The sequence below is a fragment of the Salvelinus fontinalis genome, chromosome 37 (assembly GCF_029448725.1).
Source record: "Salvelinus fontinalis isolate EN_2023a chromosome 37, ASM2944872v1, whole genome shotgun sequence".
NCBI lineage: Eukaryota > Metazoa > Chordata > Actinopteri > Salmoniformes > Salmonidae > Salvelinus > Salvelinus fontinalis.
The window spans coordinates 14,265,373-14,284,747 of NC_074701.1; the positions used below are offsets into that span (position 1 = coordinate 14,265,373).

The window sequence follows — 19,375 nt, forward strand, 5'->3', positions numbered from 1 at the left end:
AGATGTGATATGAGTAATGTAAGATATGTAAACATTATTAAAGTGGCATTATTTAGAGTGCATTGTATAAAGTGACTAGTGATCCATTTAGTAAAGTGGCCAGTGATTGGGCCTCAATGTAGGCAGCAGCCTCTCTGAGTTAGTGATGGCTGTTTAGCAGTCTGATGGCCTTGAGATAGAAGATGGTTTTCAGTCTCTTGGTCCCAGCTTTGATGTACCTGTACTGACTTCGCCTTCTGGATGATAGCGGGGTGAACAGGTAGCAGCTCGGTGGTTGTTGTCCTTGATGATCTTTTGGCCTTCCTGTGACATCGGGTGTAGTAGGTGTCCTGGAGGGCAGGTAGTTTGCCCCCGGTGATGCGCTGTGCAGACCGCACCACCCTCTGGAATGCCTGGCGGTTGAGGGTGGGTCAGTTGCCGTACCAGGCGGTGATACAGAATGCTCTCGATTGTGCATCTGTAAAAGTTTGTCAGGGTTTTGGGTGACAGGACAAATTTCTTCAGCCTCCTGAAGTTGAAGAGGCGCTGTTGCGCTGTTGTGCCAACAGAGGCGCTGTTGCGCCTTCTTCACCACACTGTCTGTGTGGGTGGACCATTTCAGTTTGTCCGTGATGTGTACACCGAGGAACTTAAAACTTTCCACCTTTTCCACTGCTGTCCCTTCGATGTGGATAGGGGGGTGCTCCTTCTGCTGTTTCCTGAAGTGTGTGTGTGTGTGTGTGTGTGTGTGTGTGTGTGTGTGTGTGTGTGTGTGTGTGTGTGTGTGTGTGTGTGTGTGTGTGTGTGTGTGTGTGTGTGTGTGTGTGTGTGTGTGTGTGTGTGTGTGTGTGCGTGCGTGCGTGCGTTGCACCACTCCATGACTTGGCCTCAAGTTCAGCAGAGAACAGAACACCAGTTTCTCCCCCGTTATCTTTGTCTCTACAAGACAGTGTGTGGGCGTTTGTGTGTGTGTGTGTGTGTGTGTGTGTGTGTGTGTGTGTGTGTGTGTGTGTGTGTGTGTGTGTGTGTGTGTGTGTGTGTGCATGCACTATGTGTACTTATCAAGACTTCTGTAACTCTGTAACCTGACTACTCTATATCTTGTGTATGTCTGTGTTATGTTTTTATATATTTTTTTATTTACCATTTATTTAACCAGGCAGGCTAGTTGAGAACAAGTTCTCATTTGCAACTGCGACCTGGCCAAGATAAAGCAAAGCAGTTCGACACATACAACAACAACACAGAGTTACACATGGAATAAACAGACGTACAGTCAATAATAAAGTCAATAATACATAATACAAACATACAGTAAAAAAAGTCTATATACAGTATGTACAAATCAGGATAAGGGAGGTAAAGGCAATAAATAGGCCATGGTGGCGAAGTAATTACAATATAGCAATTAAACACGGACATAGTAGATGTGCAGAAGATGAATGTGCAAGTAGAGATACTGGGGTGCAAAGGAGCAAGATAAATAAATACATACAGTATGGGGATGAGGTAGTTGGATGGGTTATGTACAGATGGGCTATGTACAGGTGCAGGGATCTGTGAGCTGCTCTGACAGCTGGTGCTTAAAGCTAGTGAGGGAGATATGAGTCTCCAGCTTCAGTGATTTTTGCAGTTCGTTCCAGTCATTGGCAGCAGAGAACTGGAAGGAAAGAATTGGCTTTGGGGGTGACCAGTGAGATACACGTGCTGGAGCGCGTGCTACGGGTGGGTGCTGCTATGGTGACCAGTGAGCTGAGATAAGGCGGGGCTTTACCTAGCAGAGACTTGTAGATGACCTAGAGCCAGTGGGTTTTGCGATGAGTATGAAGCGAGGGCCAGCCAACGAGAGCGTACAGGTCACAGAGGTGGGTGGTATATGGGGCTTTGGTGACAAAACGGTTGGCACTGTGATAGACTGCATCCAATTTGTTGAGGAGAGTTGAGTAGAGTGTTACGTGCCAGTGGCTCTAGGTGCAGATTGCACACACAAAAGTCTGTGGGGACAAAAAGAAAACACATATCTGTCATATCCATCCACATACAGTAGAGTTATGTCTTCAGTATTGTCCTGGCTGTCAATGCTTTCTATGCTACACTTCACATTGGTTACGACGTGATGAGTAGAGAAATGAGTGGAGAAACAGTCATCTGCTGTGACTGGTTCTATCAGAGTTCCTATAAAACTTGTATTTCTTTGCCGTGTTCCTGAGGGGGAGACCCAGCTTGATTTATGAGCTCATACTGTGATTGCTCTGCTGGGGTATAAGGGAATTCAGAGCAGCAGTGATGTATGCTCCGAGATGGATTCCAGTCTAATAAATGTACAGATTTGTATGATTCTTTTGTTGGTTTTCCTTTGAACGGGCTCGGTTGTAATAAACTCCAAATTCCACTGCAATTTCCTGTCTCTCTGGGTCTGACGCACCCGTAGGTGCATCCAGCCAGGGAAAGGTTTTATTATTGGGAGATGTTATCGGAGGCTTACACATACACACAAGTGCACACGCACGCACAGGTACACTACCGGTCAAAAGCTTTATAACACCTACTCATTCAAGTGTTTCCTTTATTTTAATTTGACTATTTTATACATTGTAGAATAATAGTGAAGACACCAAAACTATGAAATAACGAATATGGGATCATGTAGTAACCAAGAAAGTGTTCCTCAAATTCCCTGTATCAGCATTAATGTTGTTATGGGTTCATGTCCAGATGCTGTCCTGTCCTGTTCCATGTCCGTTGATAATTAAATGTTCACTCCCTGTACCTGCTTCTCGTCTGCCAGCGTCGACCCTCACACATATGGAATCATGTAGTAACCAAAAAAGTGTTACTCAAATCAAAATAAATGTTATATTTGAGATTCTTCAAAATAGCCACCCTTCGCCTTGATGACAGCTTTGCACACTTGGCATTCTCTCAACCAGCTTCATGAGGTAGTCACCTGGAATGCATTTCAATTAACAGGTGTGCCTTGTTAAAAGTTAATTTGTGGAAATTATTTTCTTCTTAATGCATTCGAGCCAATCAGTTGTGTTGTGACAAGGTAGGGGTGGTATACAGAATATAGCCCTATTTGGTAAAAGACCAAGTCCATATTATGGCAAGAACAGCTGAAATAAGCAAACAGAAACAACAGTCCATCCTTACTTTAAGAAATGATAGTCAGTCAATATGGAACATTTCAAGAACTTTGGAAGTTTCTTCAAGTGCACTTTCAAAAAACATCAAGTGCTATGGTGAAACTGGCTCTCATGAGGACCGCCACAGGAACGGAAGACCCAGAGTTACCTCGGCTCATTAGAGTTACCAGCCTCAGAAATTGCAGCCCAAATAAATGCTTCACAGAGTTCAAGTAACAGACACATCTGAACATAAACTGTTCAGAGGAGACTGCGTGAATCAGGCCTTCGTGGTTGAATTGCTGCAAAGAAACCACTACTAAAGGACAACAATAATAAGAAGAGACTTGCTTGGGCTTAGAAACATGAGCGATGGACATTAGACCGATGGAAACTTGTCCTTTGGTCTGGAGTCCAAATTGGAGATTTGCGATTTTTTTAATCCAACCTCCGTGTCTTTGTGAGATGAGGGGTGGGTGAACGGATGATGTGAGTATGTGTATTTCCCACTGTAGATTATGGAGGAGGAGGTGTTATGGTGTGGGGGGTGCTTTGTTTGTTACACTATCTGTGATTTATTTAGAATTCAAGGCACACTTAACCAGCATGGCTACCACAGCATTCTGCAGCGATATGCCATCCCATCTTTGGGCTTAGTGGGACTATCATTTGTTTTTCAACAGGACAATGACCCAAAACACCTCCAGGCTGTGTAAGGGCTATTTTACCAAGAAGGAGAGTGATGGAGTGCTGCATCAGATGACTTGGCCTCCAAAATCACCCGACCTCAACCAAATTGATATGGTTTGGGATGAGTCGGATCGCAGAGTGAAGGACAAGCCGCCAACAAGTGCTCAGCATATGTGGGAACTCCTTCAAGACTGTTGGAAAAGCATTCCAAATGAAACTGGTTGAGAGAATGCCAAGAGTGTGCAAAGCTGTCATCAAGGCAACGGGTGGCTACTTGAAGAGACTCAAATATAAAATATATTTGGATTTGTTTAACACTTTTTGGTTTACTGAATGATTCCATATGTGTTATTTCATAGTTTTATTCTACAACGTAGAAAATTGTAAAAAGAAAGAAAAACCCTTCAATGTGTAGGTGTTCTCAAACTTTTAACCGGTAGTGTACACACACACTATTACTTGAGCATGCCCCAGAGAATGGGTTGAGTGCACTTGGCCTGACGTGACCTATTGTTCCAGCCCTGAGGGAATACAGGATAAGGTTAACCAGTGTGGCAGCAAGCACCCATGAAGACTATACCTAAAACCTGCCGCTTCGACAATGCTGTTCATAGAGGCCAAGGCCTGTATTCATAAAGCTTCTCAGAGTAGGAACGGTGCTGATCTAGGATCAGTTCCCCCTGTCCATGTAATCTCATTCATTGTTGTCTAAAAGTCACAACGCGGTCAGAGTAAATATACATTCATCATCCTCATGCAGTAGACGGGATTTGATACCACTGTACTGATTCTGGCTGTGCAGACGTGCTCCTTTTAATCGCGACAACGCAATCGAGCAGTCCAAGAATATCCATTTTCATTCGATAAAAGACACTGAAGATGACTGATGTCGCCAAACTTGCTTCTCTGGAGTTGCCTTTTTGCACTACCTAGTGTGTGTTTGTGTGTGTATGTGTGTGTGGAAAAACCCCAGAGCAGTGTCATAGTGAGGCTGAAGACTTTTCCAACCCCATCATTAAATCAGGATCAGACAAGAGCCAACAGGTGACTTCAGCCCAGCTGGAGCCCGAGGGACATTCCTTTCAGCTGAGTGTTGCGATCAGGCCTCGCACTGGTGCCTACTAGCTCACACACAGTCTTTGAGAAGACCAACACACACTCAAGCAGACACACACACCATCCCCCCTTCTCTGTTCCCCCCATCTCTCTATACGTCAGAGATAATCCCCCCCCCTCCACACACATACACACTTGTGCCATGTCATGAGGATATCTGGACCATCTTTTGAGATGCGCCTTTTGTTAAGTAAATCATGTATTAAATGAGCTGAAAATTGAGACTGGAGTATGCCTTTAAAGAGTTATCTGTAAGGGCTGGTGTTGGAATTGTTATTGAACCTAGATTAGGTTTCGCTTTTTGACACCGTTGGTGATGTGGAGGGGATTTCCAGTACAAACAGAGTGAACAGCACTGTTAGCGATCATATCCAAGGAACGGTATTCATTTCTCTAAAGTCTTAGTTTGCCATTCTTCAGTCGCTTTTTCTTTCACCATCTCGATCCTACCTCCCTACCTAGCTCATTCTCTCAATGTCATCCGCTCACACACTGTCTAACTCCGTACTGTACCTTTTTCCCACCCCATCTTTCTCTCTCCTCCACTCCTCTCTCTCCTAACCCCTGGCCTCTGATAAACAGAGCTGATCCCAGGCTGCTGGGGTGAGTGTAGACTGTTTGAAGGCTTGGCCTCCTCCTTACCCAGCCTTTGTTTACACAGCCCGTTCCCTGCTGCTGATGTTTAATGTCAATGTGTGCGTGTGCGTGTGTGTGTATGTGCATGCGTTCGTGCATTAGTGTGCATGCCAGTGTGTGTGTGTATGTGCATGCGTGCGTGCATTAGTGTGCATGCCAGTGTGTGTGTGTGCTCCCTAGTGTGAGATCTACGGTTGCTGATTACATCTCTGTTAGGGGTGTGAGGAAAACCAGGCCCTTCAACATCTTGGCACACACGGTTTGGCATTTCAGTTGGGTTCTGAAAGACCACAACATTCCCGTTCGCCAAAGCCTGAGTGCAAACAGGCCCAGTGTGTGCAGGCAGGGTGTTTGAACAGTGAGTTTTTGTGGTGTCTGAGAAACGTGTGAGTAAGGTGTAGGATCTCTCTCTCTCTCTCTCTGTGTGTGTGTTTGTGTGTGTTAATAAAGTGTGTGTACTTGAGTGCACAGTGTGTGTAGGGTATTAGAAGTGTACCAGACTTATAATCGGAATTCTGACGGTTTAAATCCATAGTGGGAAAAGGGCTTTGTACTCGTGAAAAAGACACATGGCTGGAATTTATTTCAATACTGTACATGTCATTAAATTAAAGAATGGATCATTTAATACCATTCATTAGGCCTGAATGGAAAATATGTCATGGAAAAACATAAGTCGTGCCGAACAAGGTCCTAAGTTACAAAAACAAACTGTTATATATTCACTTAAGTCTCAGTGGTTTGGTCTCACGACAGCAATGCTGTCAGCTCGTTTCCCTAGTCGTAGCATTTCTGTAGCGCTGCGCATAAAACTGCAAGAGTTTGATAAATCAGGGGATGTAGAAGCTAAGAGGTTACACTCTGGGGTTGCTTTTACAAAGTCCCAGAGAAGACACACACAGATATGACCGTACGCACGCTTACGTGCATGCAAACACACACACACACACACACACACACACACACACACACACACACACACACACACACACACACACACACACACACACACACACACACACACACACACACACACACACACACACACACACACACACACACACAGCGCCAACAACTCTCTAAGGTCTTCAGCAGGCCCTATCCACCCCCAGCAACTGCTGACTTCACAAAGAATGTAATAGCCGGGCCACATGTGTTAGCCATTTCAGCTGTTGTTTTGTGCCTGGTTGGGCCAGCAAGCAGGACTGGACACTCTCTCCAGGTTCCCCCACCTCTCCCCCACCCCATCAGGTCAGGATATCGTTAAGGGGGGGTGGGGGGTGGGGGGTGGGGGAGAAACCCATCCTTCCATTTCACGCTCAACGGACTTTATGGTCAACATGGTGCTAAACCTCTCAAGTTTATTAACATTTTCAACTGCTTCTACGGTCCCCTTTAGTCCCCTGTTAGAAAAACAATGCCTCTCTTTCCTGAAGGATTACCGTTCAAATGGGAAACCTTGAAATGAAGCTCAGGAGGCCCTTTAGTGTTCATGTTAATGATGCGACTACATATGCATGTGGAAAACCCACGAGGGATTGAGGTGATAGATCGAGCAGATATTTGCATGTTTTGTTCATCTTGTGGCGGGTGTCTTTGGGTGGGCTCTGTGTGCGTGCCAGTATGTTTCCACTGTGTCAGGCAGCGCCGAGAGATATCTCTGTGGATGTGTTGAACGGAGATGATCCATACAACCACGGCATTTGAAATAACACTGAAGAACGAAGGAATCCAATTCAAAGGAGGCGATCCATGATTTAGGTGTGGTGTGGCCCCTACGTAATCAGAAATGTGTGTGCGTGTTTGTGTGCGTGCGTGCGTGCGAGTGGTTTGTTTATGTGTGTCTGTGACCCTATATTATTTAGAGTAGTATGAAAGTGTGTGTGGTATGTGTTGAGGCCTGAATAGTCTCAAAGCCTTTTTAATGTATACAGTATCTGGCCCCAATTGAAAAAGTGTGTGTGTGTGTGGTGTGGTTCCATTGTAAACCACACAGCCAGGCAATCAGGGCTGATGGATAGGCCTACCCTTGAGAGCAGGCCTGTTAATGCAGAGGCCTTCTCTCCCCAGTGTGTCTGTTAGCCTGGGGATTATACAGCTCAGTCATCTCCGTACTCATCCTTTTACCCCCCCCCCCCCCCCCCCCCCCCCCCACCCACCCACACACACACACACAGAGAAGGCACTGTACGCTTCATGCTGAATGGTGGGATGTATGTGGGTCTTTCTATAAATAAAAAGGCCAATGAGTGACATCTGGGTCTTGTAGCTTCCCATGTGTAGTTGCAGCAATATAAGGAGAGAGAGAGAGAGAGACAGAGACAGAGACAGAGACAGAGACAGAGACAGAGACAGAGACAGAGAGAGACAGAGACAGAGACAGAGACAGAGACAGAGAGAGAGACAGAGAGAGAGACAGAGAGAGAGACAGAGAGAGAGACAGAGACAGAGACAGAGACAGAGACAGAGACAGAGACAGAGACAGAGACAGAGAGACAGAGACAGAGAGACTTTGGTCTGAATGTGTGTCGGTCTGCTTTTTATGTCTCTTTATGACTCTACCTTACAGTATCTTGATGATAAAAACCTGTTGATCTTGCTGTTGTCTGTCCCCAACTCACCCTAACACTTCAGTTCACTTCAGTAGCAACATCTCTGAAAGAGAGAGAGAGAGAGAGAGAGAGAGAGAGAGAGAGAGAGAGAGAGAGAGAGAGAGACAGACTTTGGTCTGAATGTGTGTGTCGGTCTGCTTTTTATGGCTCTTTATGACTTTACCTTACAGTATCTTGATGATAAAAACCTGTCAATCTTGCTGTTGTCTGTCCCCAACTCAGAGAGAGAGAGAGAGAGAGAGAGAGAGAGAGAGAGAGAGAGAGAGAGAGAGAGAGAATTGTATAGTTCGGTATGAGTTTGTGTGTCAGACATGTCAGGAGCAACATCTCAACTTCTCTGAGAGAAAAATAGAGGGTGTGAGAGTATTTGTGTGTGCCATATAAATCTCTATGTGTGTAGTAGTGTAATAGTTCTGTAGTATTTGTGTGTGTGTGTTTCTAGTAGTAGTAGTGTGATAGTAGTGTAGAAGTGGCGCCGTAGGGTAGTAGTAGTAGTGTGATAGTAGTGTAGAAGTAGTGTCGTAGGGTAGTAGTAGTAGTGTGATAGTAGTGTAGTAGTAGTGTTATAGTGGTGTGATAGCAGTGTGGTAGTAGTGTAGTACTAGTCGTTTTGTGATAGTAGTGTAGTAGGACTGGGATAGTAGCATGATAGTGCTGTGATAGTAGTGTACTAGTAGTGTAGTGATGGTGTAGTAGTCGTGTGATATTAGTGTTATAATGTAGTGGTAGTAGTAGTAGTAGTAGTAGTAGTGTAGTATTAGTGTGATAGTAGTAGTAGTACTGTGACAGTAGTGTACTAGTAGTTGTGTGATAGTAGTGTACTAGCAGTAGTGTGACAGTAGTTTAGTAATAATATTGTGATAGTAGTGTACTGAACACAGGCTTCACTGCTGTTGTTCTCTTTCTACACTAACGAGATGAAGATCCAAGGAAACTTGGCTCTGGTGGGACTATTTTTTTAAAGATGCTACGTCAGATGGGGACAGCTATTTTAAACAGGCCATCAACCTTCAAGAATGGTGCCGGTCAAGTGGCCTCCACCTCAATGTGGGAAAGACAAAGGAGTTGATCATCAATGGCAACCACCATCTCTGATGTCCCAACCACCATCTCTGAACGACCAACCAGTGGAGGTGGTTGAGTATTTTAGATACCTAAGGACACAAATTGATAACAAGCTGAGTTTTACAGAGAATGCAGACTGTGTTTTTAAATAAGCAAGCCAGCGCCTGTTCTTAATCAGGAAATTAAAGGGGTTTGGGGTCAACTAGGATGTTCTGGAGAGGGTGTACAGCAGCTTGGTGAAGAGCATCCTCACGTTCAATATGACAGTCTGGTATGTTAATCTGAGCATGAGGAACAAAAGAAAACTGACCAGAATAGTAAACACAGCCAGGAAAGTAATTGGTCGACCGAAGGCACAGTTGAGCAGTCTGTTCCACAAGGAAACCAAAACGAAGGTAATGGCTGCCGTTGGCGACCCCCTCCCACCCTCTACACCCTTAGTTCAAGAGGCTTCCCTCTGGCAGGCGCTTCAGAATGCTCATGTCCAAGAAGAACGCGTTCAAACATTAATTAGTTCCCTGTGCTGTTGGATTACTAAATGCAATGGAAATCGTATTGGTATATGTACTTATCTATCCAGTGCAGTTGGGTCAGCGGTCGTTTGTGAGTGACTGTATTATTGTCCTCTGTTGTTAGTGGATGTATTAATGTCCTCTGTTGTTAGTGGATGTATTAATGTCCTCTGTTGTTAGTGGATGTATTAATGTCCTCTGTTGTTAGTGGATGTATTAATGTCCTCTGTTGTTAGTGGATGTGTTATTGTCCTCTGTTGTTAGTGGATGTATTATAGTCCTCTGTTGTTAGTGGATGTATTAATGTCCTCTGTTGTTAGTGGATGTATTAATGTCCTCTGTTGTTAGTGCATGTATTAATGTCCGTTTTAACAAATGAGGAGAAAATCATACACAAGTAATGTGAGCATTGCATTGTGAAAGGCAATGACTTTATATGAACATGTATTGCAATGTGAAACATGCATTTCTAGATGAAACATAGATTTTTGAAGTTGCGTGAAAAACTGAGAATTATGTGTTGTACTTAGTCAATTGAAAATGTGCTTCGAGTTTTGAAACAACTGCCATTTTGATGATCTGTTTTGAGTTTTGTTCTAAGACTTGTGTCTAAGAATTGACCACTTCATTGTGAAAATTGCACCAAAGCGATTGAAAAAAAACCTGTAATAATTTACATTTGCTCTTATTCAGGGCAACTTACAAATTGGAAAGTTCATACATATTCATTCTGGTCCCCCCGTGGGATTTGAACCCTGGTCCCCCTGTGGGAATTGAACCCACAACCCTGGCGTTGCAAGCGCCATGCTCTACCAACTGAGCCACACGGGACCGATAATGGACGTTAGACAGTTGATGAACTGTCCTCACAGACCCAACATCACCCAGAGAGAACTCTACAGGTAATGTCTGAACATTTGATCCAGTCTCTTGCCCACCTCTCTCTCTCTCTTATTTTCTTCCTCTTTCTCTCCCCCCTTACTCTCTCTCCCCCCTTCCCCTCTCCCTGTCTATCTCCCTCTCTAAAGTATCAACACCAGGACTCTAATAATGGTCGTTAGACAGTTGATGAACTGCCCTCACAGACCCAACATCACCCAGAGAGAAATCTACAGGTAATGTTTGATCCCTGTAGTCTATCTGAGCTTTACAGGTAATCTCTTTCTCTCGGAGCTCTCCATGTAACATCTGATTACTGCTTTCTCTATTTGAGCTCTAAAGGTAATGTCTGATCACGTCTTTCTCTGAGCTCTGCCGGTAATGTCTGATAGACATTGCTCTGTCCCTGTTGGCAACTTGTCATTCATTCTCTCGCACCTCTTTGTCTTGTTCTCCCTCCCTCCCTCCCTCCCTCCCTCCCTCCCTCCCTCTTTCGGTTGGTCTGATAGTGTTATACTTTATGGTCGTGTCTGTGCCTTAAATGCAAAATACATTTCAAATCTATGAGTTAGGCGATAGATGCCTTGTTCATTATAGAAAATCTATATCTACGAGGATTAAGCACCTCATTCTGTAGAACACCAACTTGGGAGTGAGAAGGAACTTGATGGTGATTAATGCTTGACTGGTTATTGTGGCAGTTGTCACCATGCGTTATAATATATATCTGGTTCTATTCATTCTGGTGTGTTCTGCTTCTCTGTTGTCTCTCACACTCATAAGGAGGTACTCCCACAAAAGGTACGTTTCTTTATTTTATGTGATTATTAAAAATAACTGTGGGGCAAATTTCAGATGTAAGTGGTATATTTTCGAACACTCTTGATGGTGAATTCCCACTAAGGACTTACCACGGTGTTTTACCAAGAAGGCTCAGGCTTTTGTGCTTCCACCTCTACGGCCCGGTTCTACTGTCACTGAAGCCATGGCCTCAGTGGACCTGCTTTGACTTGGGGCAAAGGCTAGGCCACTGGTACTTTTCAACTGGCATTTACATAACAGTGGCTATCTGTGGAAGTGTTTTGTGAAATACCATAAGAACTGTGTGTGTGTGTGTGTGTGTGTGTGTGTGTGTGTGTGTGTGTGTGTGTGTGTGTGTGTGTGTGTGTGTGTGTGTGTGTGTGTGTGTGTGTGCGTGCGTGCGTGCGTGCGTGCGTGCGTGCGTGCGTGCGTGTCAGGAGTGGTGGGTTTGACAGTTATGCAGCTTTTCTCTGTAAGAGACTGAGACTCAAGTTCCTCACTGTCACTTCAGCCAAGGCGTAAGTTAACACACAAACACACACCACACACTCAAAGAGGAAAAATATCTCTGTCTGATATACACTCCATCCATCCATTTCACTCCATCCATTCTCTGATCCTTATTCCAATATGTACATACACTACCGGTCCAAAGTTTGAGAACACCTACTCATTCAAGGGTTATTCTTTATTTTTACTATTTTCTACATTGTAGAACAATAGTGAAGAAATCAAAACTATGAAATAACACATACGGAATAATGTAGTAACCAAAAAAGTGTTAAACAAATCAAAATATATTTTATATATTTTGCAGCAGAGGTAACTCTGTGTCTTCCATTCCTGTGGAGGTCCTCATGAGAGCCAGTTTCATCATAGCGCTTGATGGTTTTTGCGACTGCACTTGAAGAAACTTTCAAAGTTCTTGAAATTTTTCCGCATTGACTGACATTCATGTTTTGAAGTAATTATGGACTGTTGTTTCTCTTTGCTTATTTGAGCTGTTCTTGCCATAATATGGATTTGGTCTTTTACCAAATAGGGCTATAATCTGTATACCACCCCTACCTTGTCACAACACAACTGATTGGCTCGAATGCATTAACCTGTTGAGTCTGGGGGCGCTGTTGTCACTATTTATGCTAATCGTGTAATTTTTGAAACGGCTTCCCACAAAATTCTTGATCGTACAATATGCATATTATTATTATTATTGGATAGAAAACAGTCTATAGTTTCTATAGGAGTTGAAATTTTGTCTCTAAGTGGAACAGAACCCATTCTACAGCAATTTCCCTGACATGGAGTCAGATTTCAGAAATTTTGGCCCCTGATCTGGAGTCAGTTAAAAGGCCACTGTTATTGCTATGAGTATACGGACACTGCTTACGTCTTCCCCTGGATGCCTTTACGTGATGACGATTTGAATGGGGTCGATTGCGCGTTCACAGGCACTATAAATTAAAAAACCCTGTAGCTAGTAAGTCTTTTGGAGCTGCGTTATGCGCGTGGAGGACACCGACCCGCACCTGTTCCAAGCATTAGTGTTGGGAGTAATCTTTCTCCGGTCATGTTAAGACTCGTTATAGGAGTTAAAAACATCATAAGGTAGTTAATTTAAAGCGTTTTATAGCAATTTATATCCGTTTAGTGCGATTTTGGGACATTTATTTCTGAAACGCTGTGAATCGCCGGGCACGCTTCCAGTTCATGCTGAACGCAGTTGGCATTTCCACATGGCAAGAGGACAGCTTTCCACCAAAAGACGATTAGACCCAAGAAAGGATCCTTTGCCCAAGATACTGATGGAAGAACAGCTCAAAGTAGGACATTTTTTGTGACAATACAGAGGCGGATGCAAGATGCAAGCAACGATGGTTTAATGAATACAGTTTACAACAGCAACAGGACAGACAGACTGTACTCAGACGGAATCCGACCCAGGGACTAAGGTGTATCTTCCTTGATAGCGTGCAGAGAAATCCAGGGGAGTGTGTCCGGATGGGTAGGAAGGAGCACAGAAGATAATCCACACAGGGGCGACGAGAGAATGAGCACGAACACACGACACAACCTCAGGGAAGAAAACAACGATCTGACAACAAGAAACACTGGTTACAGAACATATAAAGGGAAGCTAAGTGATTCCAGCTGGCGCAGACAATCAAGCCGAGATTGGGAACCACGCCCACACAAACACGGGAGAGAGAGAGAGAGAGAGAGAGAGAAAAGGAGGCAGTGGATTCATGAACCGTGACAATACCCCCCCCCCTAGGAACGCCTCTTGGCGTTCCCAGGCAAATTTACCTGTCGATTGAAATCATCGATAAGGGAGTGATCCAGAATGTCCCTAGCAGGTACCCAACTTCTCTCCTCCGGACCGTAACCCTCCCAGTCCACCAGGTACTGGAATCCGCGTCCCCTCCTTCTAGAGTCCAAAATACGATTGACAGAAAAGGTGGGTTCCCCATCAACAAGTCGTGGCGGCGGGGGAACAGGGACCGGCGGGTTAATGCGTGCCTGAAACACAGGTTTTATTTTAGACACATGAAAGGTAGGGTAAATTCTCCTATACGCCGGAGGAAGCTTGAGCCGGACCGCCACCGGACTAATGATCCTGGTGACTTTGAACGGACCAATAAATTTGGGAGCAAGTTTGTTCGAAACGGATCGGAGTGGAATGTTCTTAGTAGAAAGCCACACTCTTTCACCAACGACGTATACCGGAGGCTTCGACCGGTGGCGATCAGCCTTAGCCTTGGTGCGCGCCCCCACCCGGAGAAGAGTCTCACGGGCTCTGCTCCATGTGTGACGGCAACTCTGGATGAAAGCGTGAGCGGAGGGAACAGTAACCTCGGACTCCGTACTGGGAAAGATAGGTGGCTGGTAACCTAAACTACACTCAAACGGAGAGAGACCCGTGGCTGCCACTGGCAACGAATTGTGAGCGTACTCAACCATAGAGAGTTGTTGACTCCAGGAAGAGGGATTCTTAGAAACCAAACATCGCAACACTCTCTCCAAATCTTGGTTGGCCCTCTCCGTTTGACCGTTGCTCTGGGGATGAAACCCTGAAGACAGACTGACACTCGCTCCCAGTAACCTACAAAACTCTTGCCAAAACTTGGACACAAATTGGGGCCCCCTGTCAGAAACTACGTCCATCGGCAGGCCATGTAAGCGAAAAACGTGATCCACGACAGTTACCGCTGTCTCCTTGGCAGATGGTAATTTAGGCAAGGGAATAAAATGAGCTGCCTTAGAGAACCGGTCCACCACGGTCAAAACAACCGTCTTGCCCTGGGAGGGCGGGAGGGCGGTAACAAAATCTAGCGCGATGTGGGACCAGGGTCTCGAAGGGACCGACAGCGGTTGGAGTAACCCATCTGGGGGTCGATTAGAAGTCTTCCCAGTGGCACAAACCGAACAAGCCAAAACAAAACTGCGAATGTCACGAGCCATCAGTGGCCACCAAAAGCGTTGCTTAACCAAAAAGCTAGTGCGGCTGACTCCTGGATGACACGCTACGTTGGAGCAATGCCCCCACCGAATAACATCGGACCGACACCCCTCCGGCACAAACAACCGATTAGGTGGGCAACCGGGCGGAGGCTCTACTCCTTCTAAGGCCGTTTTGACCCTCGATTCAACCTCCCATGTGAGAGTGGAGACCACTAGGGTCCCGGGTAGGATGCACTCGGGAGTGGATGGACGTTCGGAATGGTCAAAAATGCGAGAAAGGGAATCGGGTTTGACATTCTTGGAACCCGGGCGATACGAGAGAGAGAAGTCAAAACGTCCGAAAAAGAGTGCCCACCGCGCCTGCCTGGAGTTGAGTCGTTTGGCGGTTCTGATATATTCCAAATTCTTGTGATCGGTCCAAACTATAAAAGGTACCCCCGAACCCTCTAACCAATGGCGCCACTCCTCCAGTGCTAACTTCACTGCCAACAACTCTCTATTGCCAATGTCGTAGTTGCGTTCCGCAGGTGATAACCGATGGGAAAGGAACGCGCAAGGGTGCATCTTGTCGTCAGAAGAGGAACGTTGGGAAAGTACCGCACCTACCCCCACCTCTGAAGCGTCCACCTCCACCACGAACTGACGCGAGGGATCGGGAGCTATGAGGATGGGAGCCGAAACAAAGCGGCTCTTGAGTTTGGTGAATGCAGCCTCGGCTGCATCGGACCACCTGAACGTCACTCTGGGGGAGGTTAAGGCGGTAAGAGAAGCGACTATCTGGCTAAAATTGCGAACAAAACGCCGGTAGAAATTGGCGAATCCCAGAAACCTCTGTAGGGCCTTACGGGAATCTGGGCTTGGCCAATCCACCACAGCCTTAACCTTGTCAGGATCCATGCGAATACCTTCAGTCGAGACGATGTAACCTAAGAATGGAACGGATTGTGCATGGAAAATGCATTTTTCCGCCTTGACAAAAAGTCCATTCTCCAACAACCTCTGAAGCACTCGTCTGACGTGCTGAACGTGTTCCTGGAGAGAAGAAGAAAAAATCAGTATGTCATCCAGGTAAACATATATGAACTGATCAATCATATCTCTCAGCACGTCATTGACGAGTGCCTGGAAAACCGCTGGGGAGTTGGATAACCCAAAAGGCATGACCAAATACTCGAAGTGCCCTCTGGGGGTGTTAAACGCGGTCTTCCATTCGTCCCCCCTCCTTATGCGAACCAAATGATAAGCATTACGTAAATCCAACTTAGTGAACACGGATGCTCCCTGTAACCTTTCAAAGGCTGAGGACATCAACGGTAAGGGATAGGTATTCTTCACTGTGATGTTATTCAACCCACGGTAATCAATGCAAGGACGCAGAGATCCGTCCTTCTTCCCCACAAAGAAGAACCCCGCCCCCGCTGGAGAAGAGGAAGGACGAATGAATCCAGATGCCAGAGAATCAGAGATGTATCTCTCCATAGCCTCTCTCTCAGGAACAGAGAGTGAATATAACTTGCCTTTAGGCGGAGACTCACCTGGCAATAATTCTATTGCACAGTCATAGGGACGATGCGGAGGAAGAGAAGCAGCACGGGACTTACTGAACACCTCCTTCAGGTCGAGGTATTCAACGGGCACGTTAGACAAATCCACTGCCTCCTCTAGAAACACAGAATCAGACACAGATGAACAAGCAGACACTAAACAGGACTCAAGACACTTGTTACTCCACATGGATATAGAGTTATGACCCCAGTCAACTCTGGGGTTGTGTTGGGTGAGCCAAGGATGGCCGAGAACTAATGGTGCAAGGGGTGAGTCCATGAGTAGAAATGATAGTGTCTCAGTGTGATTGCCAGAAGTGATGAGTGTGATAGGTTCAGTGGTGTGAGAAATGTTGGGGAGTTCTTGACCATTGAGAGCGTTGACGGATATCTTGTGCGTGAGTGAGGTGATAGGAATCTGGAGTTTGTGAGCGAGCTTGAAGTCCATGAAATTACCCTCTGCTCCTGAGTCCAGTAAAGCTTGGGTGTCGTGCGTGTGGGTGGCCCATCTTAGTCTTACCGGGAGGAGAGAAGATGATGAGGTCTTCTCTGTGGTGACACCACCCGATAGTAGCCTCATACTTACTACCGGGCCTGATCTTTTACCGGACAGGAGTGGATAAAGTGGCCCGCTCTACCACAGTAGAGACAAAGTCCTTGGGATCTCCGCCTCTCCCTCTCCTCCCGGGAGAGGTGAGCTCTCCCCACCTGCATGGGTTCGTGAGCGGAGGCTGAACTGGCCGTGTTCCCGCTGCTGGCATGCCAACCCTCCGTGCCGTTATACGGTCTGTTAGGGCATGCTCGGCGGCCAATACGACTCAGACGAGCGTCGACCCTCAATGCTAGTTCCACTAGTCCATTTAAACTCCTGGGAAGGTCCAGAACATAAATCTCCTTCTGGATCCGGTCCTCCAGCCCATGCAGGAACATGTCCCACTGCGCCTCCTCGTTCCACTGACATTCTGCGGCCAGAGTGCGGAATTGAATGGAGTATTCCGATACTGACCGGTCTCCTTGGCGAAGGTCAGCGAGTAGTCTGGCCGCCTCCCTACCCGCCACGGCCCGATCAAAGACCCTTCTCATCTCCTCGGAGAGTGTCTGGAAAGAGGTGCAGCATGGGTCCTGGTTCGCCCACACCGCCGATCCCCAAAGGGCCGCTTTGCCTGATAGCAGTGTGAGTACGAATGCTACCTTAGACTGTTCACGGTTGAAGGTCCGTGGCTGCAACGAGAAATGCATGGAACATCTCGTCAGAAAAGCTCTGCAATAGTCAGGATCACCTGAATAACCCTCTGGTGTCGGTAGCCGTGGCTCTAGCTGGGAATCCGGCTCTGGCGGGGCGGGTTGAACTGCCGGTGTAGGTGGCGCAGCGAGACCCCCCAGATGTTGTAATTGTTGGGTCAGCTGGGATACCTGCGTCGCAATGGCTTGCACTGCCCGACCTGTGCTGGAGATGTTCTCCTCTTGTTGATCCATTCTCGTGATACTGCGGGAAATGAATTCGGTCAGACTCGTTGAACTCGCTGCATCCATGTTCTGGTCAGATCGTTCTGTGACAATACAGAGGCGGATGCAAGATGCAAGCAACGATGGTTTAATGAATACAGTTTACAACAGCAACAGGACAGACAGACTGTACTCAGACGGAATCCGACCCAGGGACTAAGGTGTATCTTCCTTGATAGCGTGCAGAGAAATCCAGGGGAGTGTGTCCGGATGGGTAGGAAGGAGCACAGAAGATAATCCACACAGGGGCGACGAGAGAATGAGCACGAACACACGACACAACCTCAGGGAAGAAAACAACGATCTGACAACAAGAAACACTGGTTACAGAACATATAAAGGGAAGCTAAGTGATTCCAGCTGGCGCAGACAATCAAGCCGAGATTGGGAACCACGCCCACACAAACACGGGAGAGAGAGAGAGAGAGAGAGAGAGAGAAAAGGAGGCAGTGGATTCATGAACCGTGACAATTTTTATTATGATAAATCGTGTTTCTGTCGAAAAATGTTAGTGGCTTAGGACGCCATGTTTTTTGACGTAGCTTCGCTTGGCGCAAATTGTATTGAAAAGTAAGGATAATTTAAAAAATGTAATTCCGCGATTGTATTAAGAATTAAATTGTCTATCAATCGATGTCCACCCTATATTTTTTAGTCACGTTTATGAGTATTTATGTATAAGAGTAGATCACTGTCTAATATGGCGCACGGACATTTTCTCACCAGCTGGGCTACTTTCCCCATTGTCTAACCATGATTTTGGTGGCTAAATATGCACATTTTCGAACAAACTGTATATGTATGTTGTAATGTGATGTTACAGGGGTGTCATCTGAAGAATTCTGAGAAGGTTAGTGAAAAAAATAATATATTTTGGCGATGTTGACGTTATCGCTCACTTTGGCTAGAATTAATGCTGGGGTAATGTTTGCACATGTGCTATGCTAATATAACGATTTATTGTGTTTTCGCTGTAAGACACTTAGAAAATCTGAAATATTGTCTGTATTCACAGGATCTGTGTCTTTCGATTAGTGTATGCTGTGTATTTTTACGAAATGTTTGATGATTAGTAAGTAGGTAAACACGTTGCTCTATGTAGTTATTCTAGTCCATTTGTGACGGTGGGTGCAATTGTAACCTATGCCATCTACCTGAAATATGCACATTTTTCTAACAAAACCTATCCCATACCATAAATATGTTATCAGACTGTCATCTGATGAGTTTTTTTCTTGGTTAGGGGCTATAAATATCTTAGTTTAGCCGAAATGGTGATAGCTACTGGTGTTGGTGGACAAATAAAAGATGGTGGATTATGCTAATGTGTTTTTAGGTAATAGATGTACATCTTTACATATTGTGTCTTCCCTGTAAAACATTTTAAAAATCGGACATGTTGGCTGGATTCACAAGATCTGTGTCTTTCATTAGCTGTATTGGACTTT

The 19,375-nt window shown here is 45.6% G+C and overlaps 1 protein-coding gene across 2 annotated transcripts in view; it reads left to right on the plus strand.

The window, feature by feature from the left end:
* Positions 1 to 11,122: 11,122 nt before the first annotated feature.
* LOC129836195 (alpha-2,8-sialyltransferase 8F-like) overlaps positions 11,123 to 19,375 on the plus strand; it is a 32,185-nt gene continuing 23,932 nt past the window's right edge. Inside the window, exons 1-2 of one of the 2 annotated variants that reach the window (XM_055902049.1) lie at positions 11,123 to 11,415; positions 11,853 to 11,933. In XM_055902049.1, the coding sequence (XP_055758024.1) occupies positions 11,324 to 11,415; positions 11,853 to 11,933 (173 nt within the window). In that variant the 5' untranslated portion in view covers positions 11,123 to 11,323. The remainder of the gene's footprint in view (positions 11,416 to 11,852; positions 11,934 to 19,375) is intronic. The other variant, XM_055902050.1, reaches the window with a different exon arrangement.